General features: G+C 39.2%; 1 protein-coding gene across 1 annotated transcript; it reads left to right on the plus strand.

Moving 5' to 3' along the window:
- Positions 1 to 3438: 3438 nt before the first annotated feature.
- Positions 3439 to 14760, plus strand: si:dkey-181m9.8 (E3 ubiquitin-protein ligase RNF31). The gene is made up of 21 exons (XM_062987792.1): positions 3439 to 3600; positions 4494 to 4584; positions 6409 to 6474; positions 6567 to 6733; positions 6864 to 6988; positions 7531 to 7622; positions 8224 to 8376; positions 8607 to 8714; positions 8837 to 9082; positions 9859 to 9950; positions 10033 to 10221; positions 10380 to 10562; positions 10863 to 10961; positions 11132 to 11221; positions 11744 to 11858; positions 12174 to 12292; positions 12468 to 12581; positions 13301 to 13367; positions 13458 to 13551; positions 13626 to 13794; positions 13877 to 14760. The coding sequence occupies exons 1-21, from the start codon at positions 3556 to 3558 to the stop codon at positions 14057 to 14059; spliced, it is 2607 nt and encodes an 868-aa protein (XP_062843862.1). The 5' UTR covers positions 3439 to 3555; the 3' UTR covers positions 14060 to 14760.
- The last annotated feature ends 43 nt before the right edge of the window (positions 14761 to 14803 follow it).

Below are 14803 nucleotides of genomic sequence, written 5' to 3' on the forward strand. Positions count from 1 at the left end.
CGTAGACTTAGGTTGGTGGTGCAGAATGTTATATATTTATCAATTAACTTCATGGCAACTGACTACAGCTGTCGACTTCTCTGTGATTATGAAAAATGGTTTGACTGCATGAAACTACATGAATCAGTGCTTTTTTGTCATTACCTTTTTGGGTGCTGGTGCAGAAGAAAGAAGCCCATGCGTGTATTTTTAATGGTTCTTTTAAGTTTGGGAAGAGACTACTCTTCCATGTAGTTTTAATAGGTGCAGTCAACAAGAATGCACATCAAGAAACATCCCTTACAAGTGTAGGTAATGTGTAGATGTTGTCAAAAGCTGCTTTTTTATTTTTGTATTGGTACACACAGCATATATTAGCACCAGTTAATGATGCTAATGTGTTAATGTGGCAGAATAATTAGCCAGTAATTAAAATGTCAAAGCAAATACTAAATTACACTTTCCTGTTTTCTTAAAGAAAAAAAATAGTGGTAATTTTTACTTTGTACTTTACTTTTTTTGTACTCTGGCATTACAGTGGTTCATGGGGCATAAAGCTTATAATGTCTCATTTTAACAACCTAAATCAATATCAGAATCGATTTAATTGCACTTCACAACATTTTATAACAGCACATTTGTCAGCAGGTTCTTGTGTTTCCTATAAAACTTGCTTTTAAAACCTACACCGGTGTAAATGCACATCTAACTTTATGTTAATGTAATGAAATATAAATGAACTAAATTTAATGTTTAGGGTGTTTTTAATGAACATAATTAATATGTTTACAAGTTCTGGGGAGGTAAAAACCACAGCAGTCACCAACTCAAATACTTCCTGATGGGTGTAAGAAAGCAAGTCCAAATTTTGCAGGGTGAAATTAGCATAACGGGTCGATCAGTTTGTAGCATTGTAGTTCCACATAGACTACATTACCCACAAGCTACCGCGCTCATCAGCACACATTAGCTTCACCTGTATTAGGTGATATATTAGTGTGATCCAGGATCAACGGTGTGCTGAGTCTTTGTTTCACATTGACTCAGTGGGTATGGAACATGGTAGGTATGATAAATAAAAATATATGCATAATATAAAAACTAAAATAAATAAACATTAAGAACAAATGAGAAAGGGTTTCTATATTTATCTAATAAGAGAATCTTGACTGTGATCAGTATATCACATCTGATAAATAAATAAAGTAGTAGTACTGCAGAGTGAATTACAAAATTGAGCTGATTAGTGTTAAAGTACTAAGGGCTGATTGCATTCAGTGAAATAATTAATTACTCCTTTCATTCAGAATCTGATCAGTGTCTTCTCTTCTAGTCCTATTATGCAGTGGTTTAGTACAGTCTGTAGTTAGTTTTTAAAACTCGAACCTTGATCTATGTGATTGGATTCACATTTTAAGCCAGCCACATACTGGTTTTGTGGTTGGTGTGTTTTTTGGGTGTACTGCCTCTAAAACTTTATTCCTGCACTTGGGTCCTAGTCATTTGGATGGTAAATTGGCAGTCTGTTTTTTACTACCTCTATACAATTAAACATTTATTTTCTAAAATTAAAACTGAAGGAGCTCATGCACTAACACACACTCAACTCCCTTCGACTTGTAGATTCATTTAACGTTTTCTAAATTGGGATTTCTTAACTGCCCTGCTGTGTTTCCCCAGCACCCACCACACCTGATTAAGTTTGAGCTAATTATGAAGCTCTCCATGAGCTGGCTCTGGTGGTTTGGTAGCTGGGAATGTTTCTTACAATCTTAATATAGCCTTAAAGTGTGTTTCTTTGCAAATGATTAACATCTCTTGAATGTCTTTTAAATGATATCACAGATACTCCAAATTAAGGTGTAGATCTGTTTTACGTAAGATAATGAGCTGGCAATGAGATTCATCTGCAAATTCAAACCAAAGCTCACCAACACTTATTGTCACAAAGAAATCTTTAGGTTTATTTAACCGCTTTTTATTACATATAAAACATGTCATGGCACATGTAACTCCTATTTGCTGTGGCGATAGTGTTGTTTGATCGTACGATTTTAAGGTTATTCTGCCCCCCAGTGTCATTTGTACAGTAAAGCAAAGTTAAATGCAGCTTGACTATACAGTATGTAGCAGGTCTTTGCACCTTTTTGATAATTTATTTTAGTTTATTTTAATAATTTTACTTTTAAGTTTTAATAATCTACGCACATTTTATTTAGCAATTGAATGATTTAATCACATCTAGCCATGTAGGGCATGTGGAATAATGATTGCTAACCACATAATGTTCAAAACATATACTATAGTGTGATACGCTTATTTAGTTATTTAAGCAACACTTTATTAAGACAAATTGATTCCTGTTTATTGAAGTAATTTTAGTCTAATTAAATTTGGTTGATTGAGTAACCATAAAGCAATTACTTTTTTACATGGGGTTAGTTTGTGTACCTTTTTATTTGCAAATAAATAAAACAATAATTTAAAATCCTGTTTGCTTGTGTTTCTTTTGAGCTTGCTAAAGTTGCATTTGCCTGAAATTAAATAGACCTATTGTTTAAATATGACGAAAACAACAGCATTGTGTGTAAAACTTAGACTGACTGTATTTACATTCAGCTATTTACAACTAAGATGAAAGGGCCCAGGGCCCAACAGTGGCAGAATAGTGGTGGATTGGATTGAATACTTCCAATCAATAGTCCAGTACCTTGACCACTAACTAACCCAATGCCATCAAACATAGGATCACTGTAAGTGTTTGATGGTGCTCCATACCACATTTAACCCAATTTCTTGCCCCATCAACTATGGAAACAGATTTGGTCTCGGAGAGGCTTTTCTAACATTGGTTTGATTTTAAGGCTCCAGTATTATTTATTACTGTAATAAAATTTGAGTGTCTCATACAGTGCTAAAAAGTAATTGTTTCCATTTGTGATTGCCTTAGTTATTGCATATTTGACACACTGTAGGGGAACTTGAGTAAAACACTATTGTAAAACATGTTATTTGAAATGCCAACAACCAATTCACATTTAATATACATATTCCAGTGTGTGCGCCTCGACCCACAAGACTGCAGTGGCCTGTTTTTTCTTAACAAAACATGCCCACTGATCATTACATCATAAGGAACGGAATGTAAACAGCACCTAATGGATGAATTTGATTTGTAGATCTGCATTAACTGGCACGTTCGGTCGTTTCTGCTTGCTCTCTGACGTGCTTGTGTTAGAGTTCGTTTTCAGTGATATACAAACCATGCTTAACGGAACTAAGAGTTTGGATAGCTAAGAACTATGATTAGTAGATCTGTGCTAAATGTCACGTACGGCAGCCGCATACTACACCCCTAAGTAGTATGCGAAAATAGTACGTATTATGATGTTTTGACGTACTAGGTAGTATGGTAGTGAACTGGTTGGAAATAGACGATCCATGAGTCAAAACTGAAACTGTCAACTTTGATCTGCGAGGGAACTTGTGGATATGTGTCTAAACATGAGCGGCAGCTGACAGCAATATGATCAATGTTAACGGTAGTTTGCAGAAATATAAATATATAACATCGGCATGACTCGTGTAACTTCTGGTTTGGAGTGTGAAACATTAGCAGAGGTAACTATGCTTTCTGATCTCTAGTACTGTATGTGTAGCTACCAGCTAACTGGCTAAGCCTGCATAACAAGGTGCATAACAACTGAACACATTTTATATTTTATATATATATTACGTCTATTACAAATATGGTTGGCTAATAACATGGCTGTATTAACTCCACAGTGCTAAACAATATTGTTTTGGCTTATCTTGTAACTAATTGTGTAATAACCAGTTATAGTTTTTGTATACACATATTACATATATGTTGAGTGTTTCATGGTTTTGGGCAGATGGATGGGTGTGGTTGTGTGTGTTTGTAAGAGGGTACGTTTTGAGTTTGGGTGTTGATTAAGTGTGTGTCCAAACTTTGTGTCTGTGTGTGTCTGTGTGTGGCAAGCTGTAGCTTAAGGTAGTGGACTATCAGAGGGTCACTGGTTCAGAAGGTCACTGGTTCAAGCCCCACCCCTGCCAGATTGCTGCCGTTGGGCCCTTGAGCAAGGCCCTTAACCCTCAATTGCTCAGACTGTATACTGTAACTGTAATGTAAGTTGCTTTGGATAAAGGCGTCTGCTAAATGCTGTAACTGTAATGTCTGTGTGTGTGTGTGTGTGTGTGTGTGTGTGTGTGTGTGTGTGTGTGTGTGTGTGTGTGTGTGTGTGTGTGTCTAATATGTCCCCAAAGCCACTAAAAACACAACTCCGGGTGTTCCATAGCTGTATTATAACACAATAAATGTTAATACTGACATGGTGTCCAGATTGCACTCTGAACCTAAACACATGAACCTAACTTTCAAACCTATAAATAAAATGGAAGTCCATGTTTGATTCCTGGTAATATAAATGTCTGCTTTCATCATGTCTGAATAGATGAGTATTTATCATGTGGATCTTTGTTTTTATTGATAGTGTAACTACTGCTACCCAACTGAAGTTCTGTCTGAAGTCAGAGATGTCACAGCAGCTTTTCTAGACCTGCACTTGTATGTCGGCTATTACTGTAAGTTTATGTTTTATGATTACATAATCATTGGAGAGATTAGCTTATCCCCTTATCAAATTAAACATTCAACAATGAGTAAAGCAGTTTTATAGTGCAACATTTTAATATTTGATATTTGAGACTTGACTTTCCTAGAGTGTTACCAAGAAAATGCATACACACTTACTCCTCTTTTATATACTGTATATATACAGGGGTTGGACAAAATAACTGAAACACCTGTCATTTTAGTGTGGGAGGTTTCATGGCTAAATTGGACCAGTCTGGTGGCCAATCTTCATTAATTGCACATTGCACCAGTAAGAGCAGAGTGTGAAGGTTCAATTAGCAGGGTAAGAGCACAGTTTTGCTCAAAATATTGCAATGCACACAACATTATGGGTGACATACCAGAGTTCAAAAGAGGACAAATTGTTGGTGCACGTCTTGCTGGCGCATCTGTGACCAAGACAGCAAGTCTTTGTGATGTATCAAGAGCCACGGTATCCAGGGTAATGTCAGCATACCACCAAGAAGGACAAACCACATCCAACAGGATTAACTGTGGACGCAAGAGGAAGCTGTCTGAAAGTGATGTTCGGGTGCTAACCCGGATTGTATCCAAAAAACATAAAACCACGGCTGCCCAAATCACGGCAGAATTAAATGTGCACCTCAACTCTCCTGTTTCCACCAGAACTGTCCGTCGGGAGCTCCACAGGGTGAATATACACGGCCGGGCTGCTATAGCCAAACCTTTGGTCACTCGTGCCAATGCCAAACGTCGGTTTCAATGGTGCAAGGAGCGCAAATCTTGGGCTGTGGACAATGTGAAACATGTATTGTTCTCTGATGAGTCCACCTTTACTGTTTTCCCCACATCCAGGAGAGTTACGGTGTGGAGAAGCCCCAAAGAAGCGTACCACCCAGACTGTTGCATGCCCAGAGTGAAGCATGGGGGTGGATCAGTGATGGTTTGGGCTGCCATATCATGGCATTCCCTTGGCCCGATACTTGTGCTAGATGGGCGCGTCACTGCCAAGGACTACCGAACCATTCTGGAGGACCATGTGCATCCAATGGCGGTGCCGTGTATCAGGATGACAATGCACCAATACACACAGCAAGACTGGTGAAAGATTGGTTTGATGAACATGAAAGTGAAGTTGAACATCTCCCATGGCCTGCACAGTCACCAGATCTAAATATTATTGAGCCACTTTGGGGTGTTTTGGAGAAGCGAGTCAGGAAACGTTTTCCTCCACCATTATCACGTAGTGACCTGGCCACTATCCTGCAAGAAGAATGGCTTAAAATCCCTCTGACCACTGTGCAGGACTTGTATATGTCATTTCCAAGACGAATTGACGCTGTATTGGCCGCAAAAGGAGGCCCTACACCATACTAATAAATTATTGTGGTCTAAAACCAGGTGTTTCAGTTATTTTGTCCAACCCCTGTATATATATATATATACATACAATACATATCCGAACATGCTCACAGAACTACATTCCACATTAAAATGTTACCCAAACATACATAAAACTTTAAATATTAAGTTGAATTGCTGTGTTGTATTTCCTGACTGCTGGATCCTTTGCTGTTAATAATTAATTCAAGTAGACCAAAGCAGTCCACCACTTCAACATGTTGTTCATCAGTGTCAACTTCATTGGTCTATCCTGTAGTCTGACTCTTACCTACTTTATATTGAGCTGAAGTCCCATTTTTAACTCTGTTTTTTAACCTTCCTTATAACGGCCTTCAGGTCTTCCTGATATTCACACGTCCTTTTTTAAATCATTATACAATTTCTGGTGTTCTCTTTTTCCTGAACAGATTACCCTAACAATGACAGGAAGAAGCTGGTATGCTTGCGTGGCACCGTCCCCGTTATTTATGAAGGTAACCTCAATGTTCTTCACAAATACTAAATGCCGTGAGACATCTAGATTAAAATGAAGCACATCAGAGATCTTGTGATGCTGCTTTCCTAGGTACTCAATACAACATCCCAGTGTGCATCTGGCTCCATGAGACACACCCACAGAACCCACCGCGCTGCTTGGTTTGCCCCGTAGCTTCGATGGTGATTAACAGCAGAAGCAGCAGTGTGAACGAGCAAGGCCATGTGCTCCTGCACTGCCTCAGCAACTGGAAAAGCGTGAGTTGAGCTTTCACCGTCCACATCAGTAACAGTTCCTGAACAATTCCTTAAATCATCATGAGTTTGAATTTGATCATGAATGATATTTCCAATGTTTTCCTAAATGTGAATCTGTTTTGACTAACAGAACTGGTCCAACTTGTCCATTGTCCTGGAGGAGATGGTGGCTGCATTTCAGCGAGAATCACCTCTGTTCTCCACTTATCCAGTCAGATCTCGGGATCATCGCAGATCTGATTCGTCTGATGGCAGGTCAGTAACAACGTAGCAGAGTAATAATGAGGTGCTGCCTGTGTGTTGTCTGAAAGTAGCTGATTGTGATTGATAGTTACAACACTGATGAAGCTAACGTATGTTTATTTATACCTTCTATATTTAGGTGACATGAAAGAGTATTTAACATTAGCTTGCCCTGTATAATAAGTAATTGCCCTCTTGGTTGCTCAAATCTCATTAATATTTAGTTTAAGTTGGATTAGACATGTCAAGGCTTTGCCTTAATAAGATAAAACAATAAATTCAGCTCTTTACCAGGAGATCCTAAGGAAAATGTTAAGCTATTAGTCCATAATCTGAAGCTTGAGGGCTGTTGGTTCATGCAGTAAGATAACAGTATAAATCAGAGTAGTTGAACCATTTAATGGCATAACAAAGTTAAGCTTTTAGAGTAAAATATGACTTGTCATTGAGACCAAATAATGATTAAATATCTATTCTTTGCTCTCTTTTTGGATTTTTGGATTCTGCAAATGAAATTAACTCATTCGAATGATCCCCTCTGCTTTTCCATGCAGTCTGACCAACACCGTTGGTAACTCGGTTCACAGGAAGTTCTCGCACCCTGAAATGTCGTCGTCATCATATGTGAATCAGTCAGCCATCAACTGTAAGTTCCCTTATCTGTTCTGCATAGCCTATTATATATTTTTTTACAGGAAATTTCTTCAAGTCGACCATGCTGTGAGCATATGTACTCACTATTGTGTGTGGTAGATGGTAAAAGACCTTAATTGTTTGCAATCTTGAACTGATGAACAATTCTCTCACGAAAATTGGCACAAACTGGTGAGCCATGGTCCATTTTTACTTGCACAAACTGCGTCTTTAATGGATCCTTTTTTTTAATATAACTCCTCACTCTTATTTTGCACATCCCAACTTTTTTTGAGTGTGCTGCAGGCATTCAATTTATGTTTATAATTACAAAATACAATCAGGTTGGTCATTAAAAAAATTAAAGCTCTTTTCTTTGTACTTTTCAGTTAAATGAAGGTTCAAGATAATTAACAAATCACAGATACTGCATTTTACACGTCAGGTGAAACTGTACTGCTGTAGCGCCGGTTTATCACAGGCATAGATATTGTTGCCAGAAAGAAATGTGGCCTACACAAGCTCATGTTTCATTTCTGATCTAATCTGTATGTATTTTGGCTACAGATTTACGATACTGATTTCATCTTTTGCTTTCTCTTTACTTTCATCAGCAGCGTCTATGGGAATGAAAGCCAGCCCAACGATGGCTGGTGCAGGCGAGCTGAGCAGCGTGAAGAGGTCGTACACACAGGAACTGCTAGATTTTGGGATTACATTCGGAGCATCCAACGTCCCAAACAACCCAACTAACCCGTTTATCACTGGTAAGACCTTTACTATTGTTTGTATAGACACAAGTAGCTTTTTTGGACTTGATTTTAGCTTTTCTAACTGTTTTTACTTACTAGGAAAGAATTACAAACATGTTTTGTGAGATTTTAGGCTTAACTGCAGTTAATCCTGTAATATAAGCTTCACGTGACCAACAATAAGTAACAAGGAGCAGCATTTTGTGTGCCTGTCAAAAACAAATGAAACTCTTGTGCTTTTGTAGCTCCGAATGTAAACACCTCTAATCCAGAAGACATTCAGAACCTGTTTAAAAGCCTTCAGCTGGAAAGAACAGTCGGCACATACCAGCTCGACAACAAAGACACAAAGGGTACGAAGCTTAACCTTTTTAAATAACAAAGTATTTGGTCACGCCAGCAATGTTGTACCTTTTATTTTTAGAGTCAGTAAGAGTAATTAAATTCTGTTCCTCTCTGAACTGTTCCCTTAAAGATATCCCCCACGTGTGGAGGCAGAGTCAGGGCCACGAAGGGAACCTTTTCACACCGACAGGGTTACTCAGTGATACACACAGGGTTCTGGTGAGCCACCTGCCCGTGGGCGTGTGTCCTCACAGAATGAAGAACAAACTCACTATTTACTTCCAACGGAGGCAGAATGGAGGCGGCGAGGTGGTGGCGGTTACGTACCCTTCGGTTCAGCCCGATCAGGCCGTCATCACCTTCAGACACTACAAAGGTAGCAGTGGTAGCTTTTATTGTCCCTGATTTATTAAGTAGAATAAGATGTACCTTTTTAGCAAGTCATTTTTATTTAAACATCTGCATGGTAGTGTAGTACTACACTGTGTCAAACTGCCTCTACATTTATTTACATTTATGACATGACATTTAACAGACACTTTTATCCAAAGCGACTTAAATTGTGACCATATCTAGTCAATGAGGGGCTTAAACCAGTGACTTATTTACATTTGTGGCCACTTTTATCCAAAAAACATTTATACAATTTAAGCAGTTGAGCTCAAGAGCCCAACAGTGGCAGCTTGGTGGTGGTGGTGGTGGTGGTGGTGCTTGAACCAGCAGCCTTCTTATCACTAGTCCAGTACCTTAACCACTGAGCTACCACCATTCTAGAAGCAACAAAAACAGTCTATTAGTAGTTGAATAAAGCACATCACTATTAGACTCTGGAATAGTGAAAATGCATTCTGTAGATTAAAGAATCACACTTTGGCAGTATTGATCGAAAGATCTCGCAGTCTGATGTTCTTTTAGATTCTTTGGGCCCTTAGCTCTAGTAAAAAGCAGGCTTGATGCTACCATTTATGGTGCAACTGTAGAGAATTGGCATATAATGATAACATTTTGGGGAATGCCCTTTTCATTTCTAGTATGGCAGTCCATATTATTGCATATAATTGTCCAGAAGAACAAGACTTTTTGCCCATTTTGTGTTTTACAGACGAAATATAAAGTGGGATTGTATTTGAATTGTGTTTACATGTCGTATAGATGCAGCACGTGTTCTCATAGAGCCACACCGGCTCATCACGGTGGAAGAACAGCAAGTTGTAATCCATCTTAAAAAGTTTGTAGGCCGTCAGGTAAGTGCACGCCGAACCTGCTCTGACCCAATCGAATCCTTTCTACGTTTTCCACCCCTGACCCCGAGCTTTCCACGGACAGGTGGCCATCCCAGAGGACGTTCAGGGCGAGAAAGCAGAGGTGTTCAGCATTATCTCGAGTCTGGAGGGGAGTAATTTTAGCCCTGCAGATGTGCTGGAGGCAGTTCAGGCATGCCAAGATGTTCCGTCTGCTCTCAAATACCTTACGCATGACTGCCCTATCTGCCGGGAGCAGATGTCCTTCAGTAAGGTCAGGCAACGCTGCACTCATTTTGTAATGTTAGCAGCATGTTAGGCTCAGTTTTTTTCTGCTGTGTATGTTAATTCTGTAAAACAGGTCCAGTTTTCAGCTGGTACCAGTGTTATAGATCGTTTATTATCCTGAGTAACCAGATTATGGATCCACAGATGATCACCATGACCCACTGCTCATGTACGTTCTGTGAGACCTGCTTCAAAGCCTACTTCTCATCCGTTATTAAAGAGAAGAGCATTGAGCATGCGGTTTGCCCAATGTGTAACGAGCCTGATGTGCGCGGTGCAGGACGGAGGGAGGAGTCCATGGAATATTTTAACCTGCTTGACACAAAGGTCAGACTTCCATTGTTCAGAGTTATACAATTCCAGCACATTTTAGTTGGACCTAAGGGCATGTCAGTCAATGTCAGTGTGTTCTTGATGTGAAGTTCTGTCATTGTCAGGTCTTACGCAAAAGTTTTGACAACCCAGTCCAACTTGGTCTATAAAAAATCAATCAAATACAAATTTCTGTACATTTTAGTCCACAATTCCTATTTATTTGCTGGATTTATTTGCATTTAGGTTGTATGCAGATGTGATAGTGGTACATGCTTACTTTATACTTCTGCTGTTTGTCTCAATTGCTAACAGATCAGGCATTATCTGGATACTCAGACCCACGAGTTGTTTCAGAGTAAGCTAAGGGACAAAGCTCTGCAGGAGATGCCCAACTTCCGCTGGTGTGCTCACGTAAGTGTTGCTTATTTTTAGTTATCATCCAAACAAACATAATGTTAAGCATTAAGTAACATCAGCCTTGCCATTAGTTAGGTTATGACAAGGTTATGCAGGCTTAATGATGCTTTATTATTTGTTTACTTTTACTGTTAATAAGCTGGAACGATACCTCTCTTCTGCAGTGTTCTTTCGGGCTCCTCCACGAAGCGGACAGACTAAGGATGGACTGCCCAAGCTGCAGAAAAAGCACATGCTTCAAGTGCAAGAACCCAGTATGTATAACTGTACTGCAGATTTACATTTATATTAGCAATACGTGCAAGCAGTTAAATCAGTAATGTTGCAGAAGATGCTCTAGGTCAAGGTGTTGTGCGATTTGACTAAAGTGAGAATGAACTGAACTTAGCAAATGTGGTATGTATAGTTAGTACAAACAATAAAAACAAGTATTAAACAAGTTCCTTCATTACTATGGAACATGGTACAAATTATAGGGGAAATAAGCTTAATTCCCTACTATTATTATATACAGGGAACTGCTTAAATCCATACTTATCACAACTGTAGTCTTTCTTTACAGTATCCTTACTCTGGTACTCCAATTATTAATTACTACTTAAAATTGATAAGAATTGTGTTGCATCAGGGTGAGAGTATTGTGCGCACTACAGTGCTGATAGTTTTTGTTCTGTTTTACCCCCCAGAGCTTAAATACTATACTTACTATAAGCGTTATCTTACCATCAATCTTCGACACATTGCTTTAAATTGTCTCCTAAATCTGTGTTTTCCAGTGGGCTCCTCAGCACGAGGGACTGTCTTGTGAGAAGTTCAAGGAGTGGCAACAGTTAAACAGCCCGGAGTTTCAAAACTCACGTCTGGAGGTCCTTCTCAGCCGAAATAAAATAGGTCCGATGCAATAATACTGTATTATCCAACTGTACCAGTAGTACTCTCCTCTTGTCATAGTTGTTGGAATAGACATGGTAGTTAAAATATGCATGAATTAATTGGTTTTCAACCCCACATTTCCCTCAAACTGTACTAAACGAAGCAAATTTTAAAACTACATTATCCATGTAGCTCTAGTACAAAACTAAAGAACTAAACGTGTAGTTGCAGATGCTTTGATTTCATAGTCTGAGGGATTTTTTCATCTGTAATTTAGCTCTATATATTCCTCACAGCTGAAGCTTAAATAAAAACTGCTCTGTTCTTTCACAGACTGCCCAAAATGCAAGTTCCGGTTCTTCCTTTCTAAGGGCGGATGTTTACATTTTAAGTGCACCCAGTGCCAGCATGAATTTTGCGGAGGCTGCAGTCGACCCTTTAGACTGGGCTCAGTGAGTCTTTCTTTTTGTTTCCATGTAGTAATGTAGTAATTACTTTGCATTAACAGATTAAATTCCATCCTACTGATTTTTTATGAGGCTCTTGTGTGAACATCTTAAAAAGACCCTTCTAAAAGACCTGACCTGGCTTCCCTGACATTTAACTTTCTTTATCTGGACGGTGCAGGCGTGTGATTTCTCCGCTGAGTGTGCTGCTAAAGGTTTACATGCCCATCATCCCAGAGACTGCCTGTACCATCTTAGAGACTGGAATGTGTCCAGATTGCACTCTCTGCTACAGGTAGGTGCTTATTGTAAGACTTTCTGTGCCAACTAGACATCCGTCAGCATTTGATAATATCGGTTATATGCTATATTTTATTATACTATACTATTAAGAATATTTGAGTGTCTAACATATTAAGACCATTTTTATTACAGTTCTACGTGTGTGCTTATGTAGTCAGTGTAGTCAAAAAGGCTTCACCTAGCAATAAGCTTGTTATGGATCTTTAGTCATTGTTTTATCGTCAGTTTCATCTTCGTGCAGCTCCACATTTATTTTCATGTAAGCTCCTATGGATATTTTTCTGTTGTGTGGTTTCCATACATGATGTTTTTTTGAAAAGCGTATATACAACCCTGTTTTATTATGTTAAACAAACAATATATAATAAATATACCCATTTTAGTCTGTACTGGAGATCAGGTATGTAAACAGCTGGACTAGAGTTGTCTCTGTCCGTTTTATCAGTTTAATTCCACTAATTTTGGCGGCACGGTGTGTCCTTTCTGTGTGGAGTTTGTATGTTCTCCCTGTGTTTGTGAGCTCCGGTTTCCTCCCAAAGTCCAAAGATGTGCAAGTGAGGTGAACCGGAGATACAAAATTGTCCATGACTGTTTGACATTAAAACTTGATCTAATGAATCTTGTGTAAGCAGTAACTACCTGTTGTCATGAATGTAACCATGAATAAATAAATACATTCCCCTAATTTTTATCTTTTCTTGTCTTTTTTAGCGTTATGAAGTGTCTCACCCGTTTGTGTCCAGACAGAAGGACGATGGTGGACAGAGGGGCCCAAGAGGTAGCCACTGCTGTGTGTTAGACTGCTTAAATTTGGTGATACACACATTTAAATACCACTTATTAGTATCACTGATTTTGTTTGCGGTAGGTGTGTGTGCCGTGATGGAGCACAAAGAGCCAGGCAGTGTAAGAGAAGAGCCATGTGGGCGTCCAGCGTCCCCAGAATTCAACAATTACTGCACGTACGTTGGACCTTTTTATTGGCTGTTAATATTTTTAGTGCTTGGTGCAAACTACATGTCGTTCTTTGCTTCAGGCTGCATTTTAAGGAGTGTCTGGTAGAGCTGATTAACCAGAACAGACTCGACCCAGTGGTGCTGCTGGATGAAAACGAGCTGCGTGTCGAACTCGGTCGCTGGAAGGTCCCGGTCCCAGAGAAGGAGCCTCTGGAAACAGAAAAGCTCTACAAGAAACGACTGAAACAGGTCAGACGGGCTCATGGATACTTCATATAAGCAGGATTCATTAGCCGGTCGTCCTTCTATTGAACCTCTTCTTTTCTTATAGATCTTGATCGAGAAGGTGCCGCTGACCGGCAGGGCTGTTTTGGGGGTGAACCCAGCTGCCTCTCCTACCCCGTCACCCTCCCCCACCTCCCCGATGCCCGCTGGTGCTCCCTGGTACTCAATGTTGAACCCAAGTAGAGCCAAAGCTGAGGACTCCCAACTTCTGCTGCTGCTTAATGATTGAGGAATGATCCAGATTACACACTCGCATTCATCACATCAGTCTAAGTTGGACACCTCTGGTCATAACCCATGTTTAAGTTAAAACAACTTTTCAACATCTGTATGCACTATTTTTGCTGGATTTCAAATATTTAAAAACACGTTTGCATACAGCGATGTGTCAGCATCTACTAAATTCTGTAGAGAAGCACACCTGACACCTAAGGTTGCAAAAAACCTTCAACACTGAGTTCTCCTGTTGTAATCTATGCTCTCACCAGTGATGCACAACCACGTCTGTAAGTTCAGTTTTGGCTCTTTACTGCAGCACATTGGATTTAAAATGAAAATAATGTGATCAAATGAACTCAGATTGCTGAAATTTGCACAAAATTGTAGTACAGAGCCGAAACAGATCCTACCAGACGGCACTGCGTTTTATCTGACGGGACAAATACGGTTTTTTCCTTCATGAGCTGCCTTTATTTAATTATTCTTTGCACTAAAAGACGTACTAAAGCAGTGTAACAACAACTCCTCAGTTCTTCCTAGCTCATCGGTTATTTAATAATCAAGTGTGATGGTGTAAATAGCTGTGCTGTGATTCTTTTAGGTACGATAATGCGACGCACTTTTAATGAAGAGGCTCGAATGCTGAAGTGAAAATATGATATTAATCTTTAACTGTAAATAACTGCTATAATAAAATATTTTTTTACCATGCCCATGTTTGAATGCCTTTTTAATATAAATCAGTGTTATAAAA

This window comes from Trichomycterus rosablanca, chromosome 25 (genome assembly GCF_030014385.1).
Source record: "Trichomycterus rosablanca isolate fTriRos1 chromosome 25, fTriRos1.hap1, whole genome shotgun sequence".
Taxonomy (NCBI): domain Eukaryota; kingdom Metazoa; phylum Chordata; class Actinopteri; order Siluriformes; family Trichomycteridae; genus Trichomycterus; species Trichomycterus rosablanca.

Excerpts from the sequence above, each read along its gene's own strand:
- si:dkey-181m9.8 (XM_062987792.1), top strand. The coding sequence starts at position 3,556 with ATGACTCGTGTAACTTCTGGTTTGGAGTGTGAAACATTAGCAGAG. Across the intron at positions 8,377-8,606 it reads AACTAACCCGTTTATCACTG|CTCCGAATGTAAACACCTCT; the intron begins GTAAGACCTTTA and ends GTGCTTTTGTAG. Across the intron at positions 12,293-12,467 it reads GACCCTTTAGACTGGGCTCA|GCGTGTGATTTCTCCGCTGA; the intron begins GTGAGTCTTTCT and ends TGGACGGTGCAG.